Below are 13,804 nucleotides of genomic sequence, written 5' to 3' on the forward strand. Positions count from 1 at the left end.
ATGTACTGCGCCGTGTGCTGGCATTGATGCTTGCTCTCATCCAGGCTCGAAAGTAAGGATCGGCACCATATCGGTCGATGTTGGCATTCAGAACCTGCCGTTTACGAAGCGGGACAGCATTGGGCCAAAGAAGATATGGCTTCGAACGGTCCCGACTTTGTGCCTGGTGGGGAATGGGGTCATTTGCACACCTGATCGTCTCCGGCGCAGACATTGCTTGACGCTCAAGTGTTGGTCTTGGCTCAGACTCCTCAGCAGAAGGAAATGCATCGACGAAAGACAGACGCGGCCCCATACGCTGACTCGGCTTGCCTGGAGGCGCAGACATCAGTGCCGCTTGCAAGGTTTGGTCGCGGTCGACATGGAGAATCTGGATATGTGACTCTGAGACACGAGAGGGCGCGAAAAGCGAAAATGAATGCACGCAAACCATCACCGAAACGCCTCTAGCTTGAAGATTCCATGTTATCTCTTCAAGTAGCTGATTGAGCGCGACGGCCTCTTGCTGGTTCTTCTTCAACTGTTCGGTTGTATCCCAAAACCTGCCGCATTTGCCTGGCCCGTGCTTCTTTCCGGAAGTCTTGCGTTTAGAGGCTTCAGCAGTGGATGCCGAGACTGGTCCTGCGCATCTCCTTCTCCTTATTCCCGTCCAGATCTTATTCAAGAAGTCCCGCAGCGCAGTGATCAAGCGACAATAATCTTCATACGTGAGACCATGGTCTGCTAGCGCAGTCGTGTACTCTGTGGGTTCGCAGAGGCGAAAGGATGTTACAAAATGCGCTTCGGATCGAGTACATTGCTGACGATCGGAAATCCCAGGAAACAACATCCCGATGTCGTCAACGAAGCGTTTCTCCGGCTGTTGAGGAGGTAGGCGAAAGTCGCTTGCCTGCACGGCCGATTTGCGAATATTCCCCAATGTTGAGTGCCTCATACTAACAGTCGATTTCAAAAGGCGTCTTGCTGTAGCTCCAATATGCTCGTCAAGGGCGCGGTGATCGTCTGAGACGCAGGCATCTGGCCATGTGGCTGACGAGGCCAGGCTGCTCTTTGGGTACGAAGACTCCGACTGCAGTGGCGGATCTTCGATCGTACTCTCCGAGCACTGTTTCCCTGGTAACTGCGCATAAAGTGTGCGGTGATAGACTAGCGAGTTCGCCTCTTCAACAACGTTGTGAGAGTCGCTATTGGACCTGTTATTTGTTGCGACACCCAGATCTGGCTTCGTGGTTCGAAAAGCTATGGGTTCAGTGTGCCTGCGAGCTAGCACAGGCCTGGCATGCTCGTCCTCCCCTTCTCGTTCCGCACATTCCATGTCTTCTTTCTCGCTACCCAAGGTCGTTATACAATCCACCGACAGCCGCTGAGCCATTTTGAAAATCTGGACGTCATGGGTCTCTTTCTCTCGTGTTGTTCCGGTCGTCATACGATACTGAAGGCGTTCCGACTCGGGTTAAGCTGGTCAAATCGATGCGTAATTCTTTCCAACATGCGAAACTTGCTGAGGGCGCTGGTAAAAAAGACACTGGACGATAAGGCATTAGATATGCACCAGAAGCGACCGCCAGCTGCTAAATCTTCAAGTGCGGCGCTCGGCAACAATTCTCCTCCTGCAGCGCAATTGAATCTGGGCCAATCTGCACTCAGATAATTCGGCCAAGCCTGAGGCTGGGGGCTGTGCGATAACAAAGGGCATACGCAAGGGGCTGCCCTTTGCGCAAGTCTGGGGCCGACACTTAAATATGTTTCGACGCACGATGACATTCGAACACCACAAGCATTGATTCTCCACCCGAAAGAGTCGCTTCCAAGGATCTACAGATTACAAGGTCGATACCGAGACGCTCCGCGGATCTAGGGCGCTTTGCGCATGCCCATCTTGGCGAATTATCCAGGCGATTTCCTCACGAAGGGTTGGAAGATACGTGGCATGTCAAGTTTGGTTTTCGTCACCGCTGCGATCGATTTGCATGCTTGGGTCAAAGCTCAATGTGATTGTCGTTGGCCCCGAAGGTGAGACAATCTGGCGGTGGCGCAAAGGATCTGGCATTTCATGCGCATGGAAACGCCACAATCTCATGGGCCAATATTTGCAGAAACCTATGCAGGGTCTCTGCCTCCCTCTGATCCAACCTTCTCGGCCGGTATCTGATGAGAAGTAACACTTCGGAGTCATATCGTTCGCGTACTGTCATACACCAATATGCGTCAAACGAAGACTCAACATGTACACATCTTTGACGCGGCTTCTTTGACACGTCTCTCCCAGAGGCCGTCAACGACCATGAGTTCTTCTACTCGGGCCCGTCACTCGATCACCGTGGTGGACTCACGCGGGCGTGATATAAAACCTCTTCAAATTGAAAACTATTCCTGAACATCTCCACCCTCACGACTACATCCCCAATCCAGGCGCCATGAATCAGGAACCCAATAATTACAGTACACGGTCTGACGAAAGATACCGTGATGTGGTCTTCTCGAGAAAGGAGGCACTGAAACTATGCCAACCTGGTGAGACTGGTGCGGTGACATCGGGAGGGTCTTTTATTGACGATGCGCTGGCAGCGAGTTCAGAAAGCGACCGATTACGCGCAAGGCGTCATTTGCACGACCCTGCTACACATCATGATCGCGAGAGAAGCAAACCTGACAAGCAAGCTTACGTTGAAGAGGAGGACCCCGAGACAGGCGCTCTTCATCGTTGGGAACCAGAGTTTGACAAGAGCAGTGTCCATGGGAGAGCTGAGGGCATTGGTGGAAAGCTAGCATCGAGGCTCAAACAAGAAAACCGTATCTTGTCTCCAGGGAAGGTTACCACGAACAACGAGGCTAGAAAGCACCACGAGAAAGCTCGAGTACCTCAAAGGACAGATCGGCACACTGTTCACGGCGAGCATCACCGCGGTAAGCTATTTGTGCCGTCATAATCTATGACCCGTTACTGACTATATTGAAAGATACTCTTGAAGACCACGGTCTAACGAAAGACTACATCGAAAGTTGGCTCAGTCGTTGGCGCACACAAAGTGAGAAATGGACGAGAGAAAGGATCATGGCGGATTTGAACACCCATTTAGCTTTACAGAAGCACCGACAAGAAAATGCCCCAAGCAAGCCAGCGTCTCTCGCCTCATCGCAGCCCCAAGATTCGAGATCAATGATGGCAAACATCAGGCGCACTTCGCGGCGTGCCATGAATACTCCAGAAGGTCCAAAACCGGGCGCGTCATCCAGCACTCGTACCCAGGCCTCATCGACCAGTTCCACCTCTCATGTGTCGCGTGACCAAGGTGAAGATAGTTACAAGAATTTCGATTCAGGACAAAGCTACGCTCATCGCACATCCAGAGACTTTCACAGAGAAGAAGAGGAAAGGAAGAGAGAAGAGATTCAGAAAAATCACAGGAAATGGTACGAGGACTGCAGAGAGAAGGCTGTGCGCGATGCAGCTGCACTCGCCTCAGTTCAAACATCACGCCCACAACCGAAGATTGCAAACGGCATGAGTAGTTCGCGGAGTGACGCAAGCCATCCCAAAGATCGCAAACCGAGCGCATCGTCCCGTACTCGTACCCAAGCCTGGTCGATCAGATCTACCCCAGACGCGCTGAGTGCTCGATCCGCTGGGCAAGACCATGCAACGAGAGAGCGGAAGACGGTAGTCGAACAGCCACCTTCTATTTATCATTCCCGTCGTCTCGATTACAATTCTAAAGATTCGACTACTCCTAGTGGTTCTCGGCCATCTTCGCATCGCGGGAACAAAAGCCTGAAACCCCATTATATTGACGTGGCTTGCCAGCCTGACGCGTCGCTGACGGCAGCTGGTTCTGTAAAACAAGCAGCCGTGCTTATCGAGGAAAGATGTGGCTAAGGAGTTCGACTTCTGGATCTAGTTGAAGAGAGATGTCATTCTGTCTGTTGAGAGTTATGTCGCGATGTTTGGCTGCTTCGATAGCAGTCCAATATCGATGGACTTCTATCGGTTTCTCTGCCCATGCTGGCGGCTCTTGTTCTAAGAGGCTAGTGATGTCTTGAGGTTCTTAGTTCTTTGATAATGATAACAAAGTTGACATCAAGTCGAAAGCGCTTACTTACCTGACAGTGCCGATGGCTGAAGTTTCCGATTTCGAAATGTGAGTAGAGCGGTGGCGACATCCACTGATGCAAGCTGAGGGAAGCAGGTGCGTGCCACCTGTAGCGCTAGCTTGATCTCTTTTTTGCCTGTTCCTCTTTCTTCTGACCAGTCTCTGCGCAATTCAAGTACCCTTCTGGCCCATAATGTTCTGCCTGTAGCGTCTTCGAATTCCGGATATAATTTGAACAGTCCAGCTTCTTCCAGTTGCTTCAGGGAGGTCACGCATGATCGATCGGCAATGCTCACCGCTCCTTGGGAAAGGTACTCGCCGTTGTAATAGTCCACAAATTTCAGACGGAAGTTGAAGAAATCTTGCGCTTGGCCCACTCCATCGGACTCGTACTTTTGAATCAACCAGATGTCTCGTGCAAATTGTCCTTGGGGAAACTTCCTGGTGTCTGCGGCGCATATCTTGTACTCAGATGCATTGCCTTGTCCGCATTGTCGCCTGTAGAGTGCGTATTGGATGGCGAAGAGCAAAGAGCTTGTCCAGGATGTCAGGTTATCTGTTTCCCGTGAGAAACAGGTTTTTTTAAGGTGTGCGTGTAGCAAAGTCGTTGCTCGATCGTTTCTCAAGGACAACAAATCGGTTCGACTGTTTCCCTCCGGTTCGATGCTGCTCTCGATGGAATGCACAACGCCATCAGTTCCCAATATAGCTGCGTCAAAGATCCGGAACAGGTATTGAGGGATGTCTTCGAACTTCAGCCAGTGGCTGTCGAAACTTGTCGGTGGATAAAACAACGTTGGTCCGTTGGGTGCATTGTTCAAGATTGTGAGCCAGTAATTGACCCAAGTCTGTTCGTTCTCCATATGATCCTGGATTTTGTGCTCTCGTTTGCCTTTTTCCGGAGACTCAAAGTAATTGCTGGCGTGAAGACTCCCCGAATAACTGGTGGCTTGCTTGTAGCACTCTTCCGCAGCTTTCCAAAGCAAGTTTTCGTCTTTGGTGGTATGGAGAACCTCCCTGATGATTGCTCTGATCTCTCCATCAAAATGTGATAAGAGGTCAACCCCAAAATTCGTAGATCGGCTTCCGCGTAACTTCAGAGTCTCGAGGATTATGCATTCTGTGGCCTCTTCGAGTATGCCGGTAGCCTTGTCCAGACTTTTGGCAGATTCGACAAGCACTTCGATGAGATCACGGTGCGAACAGGCCTCTGTGGTGGACAGAATATTGGAAGAATCTGCCTCGCCGTTTACAGACTCGATATCCCGTGTATGGAGGTTGATGGCTTCATCAGCTCGAGTAAGTGAGCGAGACGCTTGCGGAAGGGAGGCTACATGGTCGGACGCGTCTTCGCCTAACTTCATTCCACCAACACGAACTGTTATATCATCAATGTCGGTAGTCATCGCGGAGTGTAAATTGGAACTGAAGATATGCGATGGCCCTTCCTATGATCGAGGTGGAATGGAAGCGGGGTTCGCGTCTGCGCCTGAACCTCAAGATCAGCCAGGCTGTATTATTGGCTTCCCTCCCGCAGGGATAAGTCTCAGTTACGGGCTGGAAGAATACAATGACATCGTCTACTCTAACAAGAAATTCAAGCTGTCTGCGATGGAGAAACGATCGTTAGATACAAAGAAGTACAGCATCAGGCGTACAGCAAGCTGCTTTACGCATCAGCTAAATCTCATGGGCCAGAGTGAAGATCAACGAAGCTTCTATAGTTTTCATCACTTACTACGTATTTGGGAATTGATCCGTCAGTTTGATAGAAGCAAGTCCACAGCCTCAGTCTAACGTGACCGAAATAGATATCTCGCCTGAGAGCAAGCGCTCAACTGTTACGGATTTCACTTCTGTACTCTTCGAGTCAAGCCTCGACGTGAACAGCATAGCACAAGCGGTAAATGAGTCTAACTGCCAAAAGACTAGGCACCAACCTAAGCCGAAGACACACTAGCACTTCTCAGCTTATCAGTTTCCATGCGCGTGACAGTGTATCGCAAGCTGGATTGGCTCGGCCTCATTACACAACGCTTATGCGCTGCAATATTAGCCAGGGTCTGAACGGTGTGAGCAGACTGTTCCAGAAGATTCCAAGGATGGCTTGGCAATCAAATATGCCTATATAGTGTACGCTTCTGCAGCTCGAGGTCCTTGTGTTTTGCAGCGACCGCAAAGACCTTGGGATGATGGAGAAGACGGCGAGGAGGCAAAATGGGGAGATGCAGTGGGTCAGACGATGGAAGGTTTCGCAGAAAGGTGGCAGTGCTAGTGACGCGAGGAAGAGCAAGAAAAGTGTGAAGATGCGCGCTACCATTAGCAGACCGTTGTCGCCTTCACCAACGGGGCATGTAGAGGAACCTTCGAATACTGAACGTGCTGGTGAGTGGGGTGTCTGGCAGCAATGAATATAGTCCTTTGTCTAGCGATGGGAAGGTCGAACTCTAGTCGTTGTGTAGCATTAGCGGTCATAGTGGTGGTTGGAGGGCTAATGGATGTGGTTGTAGATGAGGCGACAGCGGGTACAAGCAATGGAGAGCAGTCGTTCTTGTGCACCGGTTGTGGGGGGAGTGCAGGGCATCGACGGTGCAGAGGATGTGGAAGGTTAGAGTGTTCAAGCTACAGGCCGTGCATTGGCTTGGGCTGCGAGGCGTATGGTCGAGTGTTCGTTGGTGGGGCTAGTGTCCATGAACTTCCCTAGATGCACACGATTTGGGAAGCGTCAGCGGAATAGCGATGTGGCAGGAACGATCTTAGAACAAGATTGGAAGTATTCGTAACTTCTAACATGATTTGGTTACTACCCACTTCACCCACTGGTACTGTGACGACGCGGAGTGATAAGCCACACACACAATTTCCGCAATACATCACCATTCCACGCGAACAGAGAATACTCTCGAATCAGTGAAACCATGATTGTCAGATCTTCGCAGATTTTGGGCTCTGGGTTTCATTGCCGCGGGTAAACGCGCAGTATAAAGACTTAAGGTCAGTGAATTGTGCTGCGATTTCGCCCTCACTGCTGTGTGAACACCAAATAGTCAGCCACCCACCCAAACTTTGCGTCCCACTGCACCTTCCCTGCACATAAGTCGGTCGCTTTGTCCTCTTCGGAACGCTTCCTCGCATTCTCGTAGAAGCAACTCGACGCATTACAATAGAAATCGTATCCGCACCTACAAACCATCAGTTCCACGCAGCAGCCAGAATGGAGTAACTATATCCTGCACTCTATGAATCTACTCACAGTCACTAACAAATGTAGTCCGACCGACGTGATCATCCAGTTGGTAGTCCCAAGTTCTGTCGGAGAGACAGTGTGTCTCAACGTTCACCGTGGTGTCCTCTGCAAGAGCTCAGCATTTTTCAAGAATGCTATAAAGCTAGAGTGGGCCACTCAAGAAGAAAACGTCGTCAACCTTCCGGAGGATTCTGCGAACACGGTCATCGACTACATCAAGTGGCTATACTATGACAAAATAGAGACCCAGCTTGAAGAAGCATCTGAAGACACACGTGAGAAGAAGGCTGTAGCAGCGGAGAAAGCGTACTGCCTACTTGCCGACGCATACGTGTTCGGGGAAAAGATCATCGATCTGCAGTACAAAGAAGCAGTGATGAAGGCCATATTCGCCACCCTAAAGAGTTATAATTGGAACATGGGACCAGAGAGTGTCAACATCATCTACGAAGGCACCCCTCCAGGATCACAATTACGGCGCTTTATTGCTGAGAGAATTGCGTACGAAGCTTTTGTCGACTCAGACGAAGGTGTCGGTTGGTTACAGTACATTGAAGGATACCCTAGGGATGTTTTGGTAGACGCGCTGAAGGTCATGGTACGGGTACGTCCAAAGCTGAGTGCTGACCTTTGTCCTTCTCTCGATTCGTACCTCGAGAAAGCGTAGGTACGTCTCATTTGGACCTGCAAACTACGAACGCTGAAGCGCTACGGGGCTCAAACATCATAGCTCCCTGGATGGAAAATCAACTGATCACTTTCTTCGATCAAAAACATTGCAATCTTTAGAATCCCGTCTTGATTCTTCTACACCTCACTAAGCAACACACCCCATCTATCATAAAACTTCCTCTTAACCTCATCACACAACACATCATTCGCCTGATTTATCTCCGCCATCTTCTCAGTAGCTTTCTTCTTGTCTTGCCCACGACAGCGATCAGGATGCCACTTTAGACTCATAGAACGGTGTGCTTTCTTGATTTCAGCAGCTGTGGCGCTTCGGCTAAGACCAAGTACGATATAAAGATCTGTTTTGGGTTTGATACCCTGCGGAGGTGGCGTGGCTGGCCGTTGAGATGATGATGGCGGCGGCGGTGGTGCATAAGAGGTTCGAGGTGGAGCGCTAGGGCGGAAAGAGTAAGAAGAGTTGGTCGGGTACGAATCGGACGACGAGTAGAATGTGTAGCTGGGGGGCGATGAAGAGTACGAGGGTTGACTCGACTCTGTAGTCCAATACCGATAGCCTGAAGGTGGCCTGCGGTCTTGACTACTGGAGGAAGGCCAGCCGTATGCATGGTTGCGAGGGACATAAGAGGATGAACGCTGCGGGCCATAAGAGGATGCACGCTGTGGAGCATAAGAGGATGCACGCTGTGGGCCATAAGAGAATGAACGCTGCGGGCCAGAATCTCTAGCAGTATATCTATCGGAGTTTTCTCGCGATTGCTGAGCATGGCGCTGATAGTCGTAGGCAGAAGGGATGTAATCCGGACGGCGATAGCTCGGCGTACTCCGATCCTCCGCGTGTTGCCATTGTGGCTCCCGGCCGTTATCCTGGTAGTTGTAATGCGAGGGGATGTACTGAGGAGCGCGGTATTCTGGTACACTTGGTATCATCCAATCTTCTTCTGCTTGCGATCGTATCTCTGCAAATGTGCTGTCATTGTCGTCAAGAAGACTCCACATCATACCGGAGATCCCACTAAAGGCACCATACCCACCGTCATCTCTGGCTCTCCTTGAGCTATGCATCGGCGGGTCATCGTCATACGAGAGTGGAGACAATGAATAGTTATGGTGCGCTACACTCGCTTGATATAGCTCTTCTAGGTATCTTTTCGAGATGATTGAATCTGCGTTAAGAACACGCTCGACGTATTTGAGGCTGCGCTCAGAGGCTTCGTCGATGGTGTAGCCCCTGTTGCGGCAGTGGATGTAATAGCTTTCCCGAAGCTCTTTCTCTTCTGCATGTCTATCCATGTGGGGTTGTGTAAGCGAGTAGCTCCTGGAGAAGGGTTTACTGTGGAGTCTGAAGTTGAGGGTGGAGAGGCCTGCTCTGTGTAAAATTGTTTGACCGTCCAAATTGGCCAGATACTTATGAAGTTGAAGTTGGTGCCGCACTGTATAGATCGATGCTACTTCATAACGGCAGTGTAGTGAACGGCACAAGTTGTCATTGTAATCGAACCCAAATTGGCTTGAAAATGACTTAGGTAAAGGGTTGTGGTGCTCGGTGAATAGCATTCCTACATCAGCCTTACATTGTGGATTCTTTTCCCGCACGTATTGTGTACACATATCGTACATACCCCGATCCCTCCTCACATAGGAACAGGCGTCAAATGTCCGTCTTTGTCGTACTTCGCCTTGAAGAACGTGTAGCTCAGTGTGACGGTCTCAATACCCTTCATGTTAATATCCTTTGTGAATTCGGGATCGATGTAGAAAAAGACGGGCATGTCCACCGTTTCCCCAGCATTTAGTCTCTGCTCTTCGAAGCAAAAACATTGGATTTTGCTGAAGTATGGGGCGACCTGTCCTGGTGTGACAGAATATGTAGCTACGCCAATGATATCTTCTGACGATTTGTTGGTCGCGGTGTAGAATGCGAGGGCGGTCTCGCCAGGGAGGACTCGGACTTCGCGTTGTTGAGGAACGAACTTCCACGGTAGGACGTCGGATACGGAGCCGTTGAATGTGATTCGGATACGTGGGTGGTGTTCGACGGGCTTTAGACGCTCGGAGGGATCCACGGAAGTATCGCCGCCGTGGGCCGCTGACTTTATAGGCTGGCCTCCCCAACCTGTCTCCTGGCAGATCTATAGAATTTGTGAGATTGGGTTCTTATCGACAAGGTGATGATCTATGACCATACCATCTTGTAAAACGGTACTGAGCCATAACTGAGTGCTGTGAAGCCTATTATCACACTGAAGACATAGTTCCTATACTTGGTCAGCAATTGCGCCTTCCGTCACCAGGGACTTGCACATACATGACTGTGCGGTTCTTCATCTTATATTGCGCATGCATCTGGTCCATTCTTGGCACGGTGCCATGCTGCCGCGCGGGATTTGTGCTGTTCATCCATCTTCGTGCGGTCAAGGCGGAATTGCGGGCGCGCGGTATCCTATTGAGCGAGCGAGAGCATGACAGGCAAGTCCAGGATCCCAGCGACCGTGAGGGAAGTTGTCGTAATGGCGATGCGGCAGACATGTTGTGTTGTAAGAGTCAACGAGCCAATGGACGAAACCTCGGCGGAGTGATGAGCAATGGAAGTTCGCCGCGGGATTTAGCCCGATTGGGAACGCGTCTTGGAGCGCAAAAGTCGCGAGTGAGTTGCGGACGTCATCTTCGACACCCCTAGCACAACATTGTTACAACACACATTCGTGTTCTCCTCCCCAAATTTGAAGTCGCGATCCCCGCCAACAAATAGCACAATGTCGGAAGTCTTTTGCGGCGTCTGCAACGCAGAGCCAAAGAAGTATAAGTGCCCTACTTGCGCGCTCCCGTAGTATGCCACGCTTTGTAGCTCCGAGGTCCTCACATATCTCCAGTACTGATCGTGTATAGCTGTTCATTATCGTGCTTCAAATCGCACAAGACTACGCATCCCGATACCACGTCAGTCGCCCCAAAGCCAGCAGAGCCAGCTCTCCCACAACCGCCTCCTCCCGCCCCAGTACCGCGCTACCTAAAGACGCGAACCGACTTCTCCGTCTTAGCAACGAATCCGAAATTCCAAGAGCTACTCAAAACACACCCAATATTACTTCCTTCACTCCAACGCGTTTACGCCAAGACAATAAAGCCAGACCCAGAAGCTGAGAACCGGCGGCGCATGCTCGAACGGAACGCTTCCCGGGGGAGAGGCATGAGAGGAAGGGGCCGAGGAGCATGGAGGGGTGGACACGGAGGTTGGAGGGGAGGGCATGAGAAGAAGGGAGACAAGGACGCGATGGAGGAGTTGAAGGGTATAAGAGAAGGGGAGGGGAAAGAGGGAGAGAAAGATGCCATGGCCGAGTTTGTGGGGCTGGTCGAAGAGCTGTTCGGGCAGCATGAGAAGGATGCGATGGAAGAGGTCTGATGCTTGAGCCATAAACCACGACAAGTTCAATGCCGGAGATACGCGCCCTTCGAACGGATAGCTACGATATAATATACGTCGCCAGCTAGCTAGCACGTATACGTGATATCCAACTCCACCCTCGGCACACCCTCGAAATCCTTCGGAACCACATACGAAATGTTGTAGAACAGGTGGTTCCTCAGCGCCGTTCCATACGTCACATTCTGCTTCACCAAGCCCTCCGCCTCAACCTCAATCTCCACACACGGCAAATCCTCGAACCCCGTTATGCGTCGTCCAGTGCCTAGTGTCCAACTCGGCGGCACATTCGACAGCGCAAACGTAAAGATATCGCTTCCTTCCTGCGTCCGGTTCGGGTAGCTAACAGAGAGATGGTTTGGCGAGGCGACAGCGTGGATCGACGATGCAGACGGGTAAAGGGCGAAGAAGGTGTTAAGCGGATAAGGCTTATGCTCCTTATCACCCGCCCAATGAACAATAGCAGGAACGAACTGATCCCCTCTGTTCACATCTTCATCCACCTGTTGTCCTCCAATCATCAACTCTTTGCTCACCCAACTGGACGCGATCCTCGGTTCACCTCCCTCGAGCTCATCCCAAACCGTTCGATTCAGCCACCTCGGCTCACCAATGAAGTCCCTCGTCGTAAACACCTTTTCCACATGCGCAGGAAAAAGCTCCTCCACACCCCCCAGGATAAGCGCCATAGCCGCTCCTTGAGCGACATCAAACAGTAAATCCCCCTCCATCTTCTTCGGCTGGCTCGTCCGCTCCCTGCCCCAAAGACCCCACAGCACTAAGGACAAGACGGATGAATGCTGCGTGATATCCCTCGTATACGCCCTATCATACGGACCCACCACATTCCCTAGATACCCATTATAATGCTCTGCTAAATCACCTATTATCCGCGGCAGGATATACTTCGCAGCCTCAGTCATGCTAGAATTACCAACACCGTACTTGATCTGCGCGCCCATGGCCCAGACATCGATACCATAATAGGTCGGCGCGTTATACTCGCTAACCGTCTCCGCGCCTTCTCTCTGGAATAATTGTAATATCTTCTTTCCTTGGTCTTCCGCGAAAGACGTGAAAGTTGAGTTGGATCGACGGGTGCCGATGTATTCGCAGAGAAGAGCGCGCATCATAGCTGGGTTCGTGTAGCCGATTGTTAGGTTGTCGTCGATTGTGGGGTAGGTGCCGTTGCGGCGCATACTTCCCACGGCGGCTTTTTCGAGCGAGTCTTCGATGGAGGTTATGAGGGAGGGGGCGAGGAGGGGGGAGAATTCGGAGAGGATTTGGATTAGTTGCGTGCCGATGAAGTCGCGCCAGTTAGGGTCGTAGGTCGTCTTTGGGGGCAAGTGTATTAGCTTGGGAGGTGAGGCTTGTGATGGTAGATGCTGGCCAACGTACGTATATCTTCGGTACGTATAAACCTGAATCAGGCGTTGGATCTGGTTCATCAGGGGATAGCTTGTATGTTCCGTACCACGGAGCGTCGAAATCTTCTGTCATTTGACATGCCAGTCTGTTCTCATCGTCAGTCTACAGCTTCTTCTCTTTCGAGTCTCCTATGTTCGAATGATACGTACATATTCCTGATGGAGGCTTCTGCGTGCTTCACATCGTCTCCCTGGTTCCTGTGCAACAATCCGGCTACATACCACGCTGTGAAGCGAACAGACCATGCTCCCTTGTCGGAGTACTGGATGAAGTTGTAAGAGGCGTCATAGCGGTTGTCTTGAATGTGCATAGACCAGTCGAAAAGATCTTGGGCATCTTATTGAGACGGTTAGAAGACATGTGTGTGTGGAGTACGAAAGCATCATTGACGTACTAGAAGAAAGTACTGTGTTACTACGTTTTGGTACTGCAGCACTTGCATGCGCGGCGAGGCATGCTACAACGAAGCTGATTGCCTTCATCTTGAACTACAGACGGTTCAAACGCATTCAAGAGCTTCGTTATCTTCATCACATCGTCGACTTATATACCTTCCAAGATTCTTGCACGCCTTAGCCGGATAATTGCACCCGCAATCAAATATCTCCGCATCGTGAACGGCGATCTACCCCAGACTTCAAGTATTCGGTGCAGTGCTCGCCGACGGGTAGCCTCGTGTGTTCTAGTGAAGCTTGGAGTGCTTGGTAGGATCAGGTAGTTGCATGTGTAGTGTCACTTCTTGTTGCCGCTAATGACGCACCGGGAGATTCTCCCGGATATATTCCTCTGGGCGTTAATACTTCCGAGGCTACTCGCATACGAGCCTTGGAACTGGTATTTGACTCTTGGAAAAGGTATATTGAGGCAGAACGACGCGTATCGCGGATAGGAATGTGGTATCGTAGAATCAACAGTAGGTTACGT

At 50.9% G+C, this 13,804-nt stretch overlaps 5 protein-coding genes across 5 annotated transcripts; 2 read left to right on the top strand and 3 right to left on the bottom strand.

Annotated features, from left to right (window-relative positions):
* Nucleotides 1–4,093: 4,093 nt before the first annotated feature.
* On the bottom strand, nt 4,094–5,497 carry J4E90_009737 (uncharacterized protein; the record flags this gene model as incomplete). The annotated part of the gene is made up of 1 exon (XM_051439256.1): nt 4,094–5,497. The coding sequence occupies one exon, from the start codon at nt 5,495–5,497 to the stop codon at nt 4,094–4,096; it is 1,404 nt and encodes a 467-aa protein (XP_051286860.1).
* Nucleotides 5,498–7,305: 1,808 nt separating this feature from the next.
* On the top strand, nt 7,306–8,005 carry J4E90_009738 (uncharacterized protein; the record flags this gene model as incomplete). The annotated part of the gene is made up of 2 exons (XM_051439257.1): nt 7,306–7,310; nt 7,363–8,005. 2 exons carry the CDS (start codon nt 7,306–7,308, stop codon nt 8,003–8,005), a joined length of 648 nt encoding a protein of 215 aa, XP_051286861.1.
* Nucleotides 8,006–9,662: 1,657 nt separating this feature from the next.
* Nucleotides 9,663–10,557, bottom strand: J4E90_009739 (uncharacterized protein; the record flags this gene model as incomplete). The annotated part of the gene is made up of 3 exons (XM_051439258.1): nt 9,663–10,160; nt 10,217–10,286; nt 10,337–10,557. 3 exons carry the CDS (start codon nt 10,555–10,557, stop codon nt 9,663–9,665), a joined length of 789 nt encoding a protein of 262 aa, XP_051286862.1.
* A 227-nt stretch (nt 10,558–10,784) lies between these two features.
* Nucleotides 10,785–11,431, top strand: J4E90_009740 (uncharacterized protein; the record flags this gene model as incomplete). Its single annotated transcript, XM_051439259.1, has 2 exons — nt 10,785–10,793; nt 10,949–11,431. The coding sequence occupies 2 exons, from the start codon at nt 10,785–10,787 to the stop codon at nt 11,429–11,431; spliced, it is 492 nt and encodes a 163-aa protein (XP_051286863.1).
* Nucleotides 11,432–11,520: 89 nt separating this feature from the next.
* J4E90_009741 (uncharacterized protein) lies at nt 11,521–13,362 on the bottom strand (the record flags this gene model as incomplete). The annotated part of the gene is made up of 4 exons (XM_051439260.1): nt 11,521–12,786; nt 12,851–12,965; nt 13,030–13,216; nt 13,275–13,362. The coding sequence occupies 4 exons, from the start codon at nt 13,360–13,362 to the stop codon at nt 11,521–11,523; spliced, it is 1,656 nt and encodes a 551-aa protein (XP_051286864.1).
* Nucleotides 13,363–13,804: the final 442 nt, after the last annotated feature.

Source organism: Alternaria incomplexa (assembly GCF_024043165.1).
Source record: "Alternaria incomplexa strain BMP 0042 chromosome Unknown scaffold_17, whole genome shotgun sequence".
Lineage (NCBI taxonomy): Eukaryota > Fungi > Ascomycota > Dothideomycetes > Pleosporales > Pleosporaceae > Alternaria > Alternaria incomplexa.